This window comes from Anneissia japonica, unplaced genomic scaffold (genome assembly GCF_011630105.1).
Source record: "Anneissia japonica isolate Jap-2015-1 unplaced genomic scaffold, ASM1163010v1 scaffold11779_len1430905_cov172, whole genome shotgun sequence".
NCBI classification, from domain to species: domain Eukaryota; kingdom Metazoa; phylum Echinodermata; class Crinoidea; order Comatulida; family Comatulidae; genus Anneissia; species Anneissia japonica.
In genome coordinates, this window is record NW_022740041.1 from 263,353 (window position 1) to 271,244 (window position 7,892).

At 36.4% G+C, this 7,892-nt stretch overlaps 1 protein-coding gene across 1 annotated transcript in view; it reads right to left on the reverse strand.

The window, feature by feature from the left end:
• Positions 1 to 3,093: 3,093 nt before the first annotated feature.
• LOC117118177 overlaps positions 3,094 to 7,892 on the reverse strand; it is an 11,801-nt gene continuing 7,002 nt past the window's right edge. The window contains exons 2-3 of the mRNA XM_033262691.1: positions 4,163 to 6,399; positions 3,094 to 3,585 (exon numbers count right to left, since the gene is read on the reverse strand). Coding sequence (XP_033118582.1) covers positions 3,325 to 3,585; positions 4,163 to 6,399 — 2,498 coding nt within the window. The 3' untranslated portion in view covers positions 3,094 to 3,324. The remainder of the gene's footprint in view (positions 3,586 to 4,162; positions 6,400 to 7,892) is intronic.

Here is a 7,892-nt window from a genome sequence, read left to right on the forward strand (position 1 = left end):
CATTGGGGCCATTTTTACCTACCTGTCATATGGGGCCATTTTTACCGGGGCCATTTTTTCTGGGGCCATTTTTTCCGGGGCCATTTTTTCTGGGGCCATTTTTTCCGGGGCCATTCTTACCTACACTCAGATTATATATATGTGTGTGTGTATATACGTATGTATATATATGTATATATATATATACTATATATCTATATATATAAGAGCAAACATGTAGGTGGCTGCATCGGCTTCAGTATATATATATATGTATATATATATATGTATATATAGATATAGATATGTATATATACATACATGTATATGTATATATAATATATATATGTTTATGTGTATACTATATATAATATATATATATATATATATATATATATATATATATACATTGGGCTATACATTATTTAATAACATAGTTTAATACAGGGGTGGCGCCCGTCGGGGAGAAAAGGGAAAATTCGGCGGGAGAAAAATAAATTATATGTATTTTTTACACATCAGTAGATTTTCGAAGGCTTCGCCCCCTGGACCACTTTCGAAACCTTTTAATCGAAGCTCGACCACGCCCACTTTGCTTTCGTCGGGGAAATCTGCCCCCACGTCGGGGGAATCGCTCCTTCCGCCATCGAGGACTTCCCCGTCGGGAAAATCCTGGCGCCACCCGTGGTTTAATACATCTTCCCACCAGTGTTTTGGCTGCTGTGTTTTTATAATTATTGAGTAAGAGGAGTGATGACGTCAAGGAGCCAGTTGATTCCTAATGGATGTTCAGTCGGCTTAACTCACGCCATTGGTCTTGAGTACGCAGTGGTGGCGGCAGCAGGGGAATTTTCTCCTCCGTCGGTCTGGACCCCCTGTTTTACGACGAACGACTAGGTCGTCGGATCAAAAATTTAAAAATAATACTTTTCCTATCCAAATAACGTTATTTTTACTGCCAATCCCGAATATATTGTGGTCTAAAAGCACATTTTACATTACAACAAAAATTCTTACCGTAAACCCTAGAAGGGAGTTTTTATTTCGGGCCGTCGACCCAGGCTTCGTCGGCCCCTTGGCTCGGACCCCTCTGTCGGACATGTCGGACCGCTTGTGAGAAAATTTATGGCGCCACCGCTGAGGGAAAGGTATTTTAGTTTCTATATATTCTTTTAATTATTGAGTTGTAGGGAGAGTAGGCCTATTTCCATCGGACGGTCATTTCTAAGTTGTTACATTATACCATACATAATATTAAATGTTTAGGAGTATACTATTTGCCCCGTCGGGCAAATCCTGGCGCCACCCCTGTAACAGCTGGGGCTGTATGGACCAGTACACCAGGGTAACCCCTAATTGTCTCGAAAGACCAGCATAGACAGGCTGCACACCTTAAAACCTCCCACAATCTTCAATAGACTAAAATATATTCGTGTTGAATTCGTTGCCAAGTGCCTCTTGTCAGATTTTCTCATTGATGATGCTCTGTTGCCTGTTCCAGCTGTTTCCCGTACAACTGAGAAAATTGTGTTTAGACATGCAAAGGCCCGTACAAATGCTTTTTTTAACTCTGTTTTTATCGCATTCCCACGGATGTGGGATGAGATCCCTACTTCTGTTACTGATATTTTTCCTTTTGGTGATTGTGCATTTTTCTCTGCCTTGTTTTCTTTTTTATGTAACTGAACCCTGTTTGTTTCTGTTTATCTTTGCACAGTGATTTTTTTTTTTGCTTTTTGCTTTTTGACAATCCGCCAGAATAGTCCTAGGTTTTGTGATAATCTGGAAAATATATAAATAAAATGGAAAAAAGTAAATGAAAGATGTACTGGTTTTTTTAAAGCGCACAAGAGCCAATGTGTACGGTTATGTGCCTACAGTTTATAGTCCTTTTTCGAGAACCACAGGCGAGCCAGTGCCGATATTATGACTGTAGATTGCGGTGCCCCTGCCTTAACCGCTCGGCCATTCAGCTCGTGAGTCTATAATCTATATAACATACAAAAACTAATATGATATATCTATATTTCTTCCAATGTCCTTATTAACATATAATATAAAACTATACAGGATAGTTTAGCTAAGTGCCTAATAGAAATAGGCTACTCTTGAATTGGATGTTTCAGAAGAGTAGCATTCTACTCTCAATTCTGATTTTAACACACGGTCAATATGAATATTGTGGAGGCATTATATCGATAATATATATTTATTTTATTTTAATACCCAAATCAGCAAAGGAGGAGGTAATATAACGTATCACATGTTTTGATTTCCCTCTTTCATTTCATTTAATTTATTTCTCTCAAAAAATATACAAAAGACCAGAACAACCAACAGACGCAATGAGAAACGAGTAGGCCTACTGAACTTCCTCGTGCAAAACAATTTGCAAAAGAACTTTCCGTTCAAAAGGGAAACGTTGGAGGAAAAGTGGTAGCAGAACTCGTCAAGAGGAGCAAGAAAGTGAATGAATAGGGCCATAGAAGTAATATGTATGAGTATACGAATATAACATTATTGAGCATCGTGTATTGTACAGTCAATCGCATTATTACGCGATTGACTGTATGTACAACCAACTCTATATTCACAATAGTGTGAGTACAGTACGATTAAACAGTATTAAATATTGGCAATAACCTACAACTCACTCGTAAGGTGCTCATTTTCAGTCTGCATTTCAATTGTGGTTTTATACCGAAATTACGGGTTAACAATTGTAATACATTGTAATATAAATATGGATATATAAATAAATATTAATAAATACAAAAATAGCGGTGGTCTAATCAGAACTTAGATGTACGGTAAGTGACTTAAGACTTTTTTTATTTAAAGCTACGCAGATATTACAGCTTTGCATTTAATGCCGCTTTCTTCGTCATGAAATAGGAGGCCTAATTACACCGAAATAAAATCCAATTAGCACTCCATTTATACAGCATAAGTGACCTGGTTTGTCATTGAAAGCTAATCATAATTTTTAAATACATACATCGGCCTATCAATACAAACGCTTTATCCTAGTGTTACTTTCTTTTGTTTTCTTTTAATTACCAGCCTATTAGAAGTTTATTAACTCAACCAATTCATCTGAGTCATGCTTCCGTATGAAATCATAACTGTGTTATTAATTATTCTGAAATTCACTCATTACAAGCGGAATTTAAATTTCTTTATTAGACATTAATGTACAGTAAATGAATAATGTTCTATATAATACTATGTTATATTTTTTCATAGCATAAATATTTATTGGTGTCCTGGGAGTAGAGTTTTTAAAGTAAATCCTAATAGGCCCAGGCCAGTATCGCTATGTATTATAATAACACTGTGTGCCAGTCACTTCGAAGTTGTACTCATCTTCTTTACATCACTGTAGTCTGGTCGCCCAGGTTTCGCATCAGTTGATCTAGTCTTTGAAGAAGGCTCACCGTTCCCCTTTCTAATGAGTTTATAAACCCGGTGATTGCACACGAAAAATATAAAAACAAAGACTCCTTGTAACGAATTTAGGACGATGAATATGTACCAGATGACTTCAGAGTTTGTAATTGTTGCGACGAATCCGAGTATCCAAGACATACCCATCAGCGTTGATAGCTGTGAAATACAAGCAAATTTATAATGGTAAACGCAGAATTTGTGGATGTTGGAATCTCATTTATGTAACCAATTCCATATGATCTGTGTTAGTTCATTATGAATAGGCCTACTTTAAAAATTAAATTTGAATCTGAATAAGATGTAATATAATGCACACATTTGAATTTTGGTAAAGTAGTAGTAAATCCTTGCCGAGCCACTTGGGCTCATAATGCTGGAACTTATTCCCAGTTTCTGTAGCGTGAAGCAGATGAGAGTGTGATACTCCCCCTGGTTGGGACGCTAGACGACCGCAGGTTACTCCAAGTAATTTGCTGGTACCCATTAATACAACTGGGTAAACTGAAGTAAGGTAGATAAAAGTGCCTAGCTCAAGGACACAGGCGAAATGTACAGTGAAGGATTGAAGCCCCGACCTCGACGATGGGAAACAAAACCATTTCCACTTCGCCAAAAACCGCTTCCACATGTTGGTAAATTGGTTAATTGATTTTGATATAGATAATTGGCTTTTAACTATAGGTCTATGTGTTGTTTACATTGGCATTATTGTATAGTATAAGTATTATTTTACCTTAATATATATCAGCAGTTCCGTCAGCCTTGATTTCGTTTTCGTTTTGTTTTTCTGAACTGCTTTCGTTACTTGCTTGGTTTTCCTAATCGAAGAGACGGTCAAAAAGAAGAAAATCGCATTCAAAGATAAGGTTAGGCCAACTGGACCTCCGAAAGCTATGAGATTCACAGTATTACTACCAAGAAAACAGACTTCGCTGTTGCCATAATACACACCAATTTCTACTGGTGAATATATGATAGCTAGGCACGTACCAACAATGATAGCTGGAGAACCCCAGGCGTACAGAGCATACACGATCAGGGTTCTACGATTGCGATGTGCATTGGGTAAATTACAATTATAGTTAAACGTTCGACGGACATCGAATGCGAGAACGTTCATCCAGAAGAAAGATGCAAGCCAGAAGAAATGTAGCAAGACAGCAACAATGGTACATAGAGTGACATGTTGTGTTTGAGCAGATCCGACAATAAAAATAAACATTGAGAAAAACAACGCGATGACAAGGTTCATAACGGATTTACCGGGCAGTGTCCGTAGGGTTCTAAAGTAACAATAACACATAAACGTTAAAAATAATGCTACTAGCGAGAGAACTGTACCTACTACAGTTAACATGCTCTGCATGTTTGTGCTACCAGGGTTCGTGCTATTAACAGCTTCGGGTGTAGGGTTCAGATCGGGACACACCAAAATGCTTCCATTGTTCAAGTTCTCAAATTCAGCTGGGCCATAAATGTTCCCAGAAACCTTATGGACTATATGGTCTGCTTTGTTACTTTGCTCGCGGAATTCATTAGATGGGTATTTAACGAATGGGCATTTCAGATTTGTATTAACGTTGGAATTACATGTACGGACATTTGATGACGTGCTGTAAATCTGTCTATCTGTGTCATACCAGAATCCATACCTCCAATCAATGTCATATGATCCAGAGATCGATTTTGATGAACTTGCAACCTTATTTTCATTGATGGTAGAATTGCACGTGTCACGAGGAACATTGCGGCACAAGTGTACCACATCTATAGAGGAAATATTGCACAGACTACCCAATAAGTCTTTCTCAAGAAATGACCTATAAAACAATTTATTTAAATCTTCGGGTAGAGAGGAATTTACGTCCAAGATCTGCAGATTCATGTGGTAACAATTGCCTCCATTGCATTGAGAAACATTCACATTTGTAAAGTCTAGGTCATGTATATCTAAAGTTTCTTCAAGACACTGTATTCCGGACGTCGTATTGTCAGATGTGATGTAATCAACGATCAAAGAAGAGGTTTCACATGTGTTCAAATTTTTTTCTGCCTTTAGGGGACGGCATTCATCGTCAATGAAAATCATACCGTCGGCACATGATAGAACGACGCATTTTTCTTCAAATGGATTATATATTTCATTGGGATTACACGAACCATGTATTTCCGGTACAGTGTAGTCACTTCTGCTTACTTGAGCATTGCCACTTACAGAAAAATCGAAGAGAATTGACAGTGATTTAGGTTGGCCAACACTAATTAAAATCATCGTTTTCTCCTCGGTCTCGACATTCGTACAATTGAGGCTTCTGACTTCAACATTATTGCATGACGCGCAATGCGCATTTTTATATGTCGTACCGTTGAGCTTTACTCGAGCAGAATATGATTCGCAGTGTTTAGCTTCGGAGGTGGAAGATGAGTCGGGGCATGAACTGATAACATTGCGGTCGCACGGTATCGGTATAGATCGGTGTGAATAGTATTCTACCAAACACTGAGTACCAATGTTCTTAAATGTAGTTATATTCGATAAGGTTTGATCGCAAGTTAGTCTGGTTTCCCAGGCGACGATTTCCTCTTTTTCAGCGTAGTTACACATAGAGCAGTAGATATTCTTGTAATCTACCCCTTCAGTACGGTCCGACACTGGGAGGTTTCTCAATATATCGCTGGCCCCTACATTTTCCTCACATAGGGACTTGATAGAAGAATCGTGCCAAGTATCGTTGCAAACGTTCACAAGGTAGAAAGCAAGTTTTGACGATGTGTTAACGCACGTGTGTGGCATTCCTAAAAACTGATCGAAGCTTGCGTTATGCTTCTGAAGGTAGTCAAGGCAACATGTACCAACCTTCAAACACGGTTGCTCACATTTGCAATTTGGATCGTCGTTGAAGCCGTCTTCACCAAAACAAAAATGTCTTTCGGGACAAAGGGCAACGCTAACACCTTGTATCTCGACCTCTGAAAGTTATACAAAATAAATAATAATCTTGTTATTCATAATAGTACCAGTTCCAATTACAAACTAAAGACAATGCCGGTAATGATACCGTAATATTTTGTAATGAAAAGTAAGCAAATGTAATATATTAATATAAAATTATAATAATATAAAAAAAATTCGGAGTCAGTTGAATTTGTTTAATAGGCCTAATATAATAATAAAAAGATGCTGTCATTTAGAGCAAATGCTACAGCATCCAACAAAACAGTGCGTTATTCAGCTTGGATGATGTTTGCAGAATTAACGAAATATATAGGCCTATCTCTCCTCTTAGCAAGAAATTTCTTGATTTTTTAATGATTGTTTTGTGCTAACGCGTATAAAATATACAAACCAATAAATTCCATCGCATTAAACTGTAGGTGGCGCGAGGTTATTTGTTGCTGGAGTAGCTAATTTCGAACACATCTGTTTGAAAATGGTATATATTACGCAAATATTCTAAAATTAATGAACATTTCTGGATAGGAAAATAACGTTGGAGTCACGTTTGATTTGCAACAGTTATTGTTGAATACATGAGGGATACAGTGATATATTGTGTGACATGACTAATAAGCGAGGCGGTATAATGGATGTATGGCATGTCTATTAAACAGCATAAATTGATGTGCGCTTCTAATTATTACTACAGCTTCCTCATCCCATCCATTTTTGTTTGGCCAGTATTCATCCATGATTAAAATATTGCTATACAGTATGTTTATAGGCATAATATAAAATCCAGGAATAATAAAACGTCAAAGAAGGTAACTGATTAAGAATAATAAGCAAAACATTTTGCTTACACGGCAATAAATATGTATTAGGTTTATTTGTTGCATAGTGTCAAACTTGTTGGCGTGGGGGTGGGGGTGGTTGAGTTGTTTTATGAATATTGAGTTAGACGTGTGATGTACTCTGTTACTTTTATTTGCTTACTACTGTAGACCATGTTTACGTCATCTGTCAACATGTTGGCACCCATGATATATACAAACCATTATTTTTAATTGGTAAAGATAGTTTTGGATGGTATATTGATAATTCATCATTATCTAAGTGACGACCATGTAATAAGTTTAGTCTATAAAAAGTCATAATATCGTTAGGACAATTTACAAATAACTTACAAATAAAAATAAATCGTGACACATACAAAATACATACACAGTTAGCATGATATAGATTATATATATATGTGTGTGTGTATATACGTATGTATATATATGTATATATATATATACTATATATCTATATATATAAGAGCAAACATGTAGGTGGGTGCATCGGCTTCAGTATATATATATATGTATATATATATATGTATATATAGATATAGATATGTATATATACATACATGTATATGTATATATAATATATATATGTTTATGTGTATACTATATATAATATATATATATATATATATATATATATATATATATACATTGGGCTATACATTATTTCATAA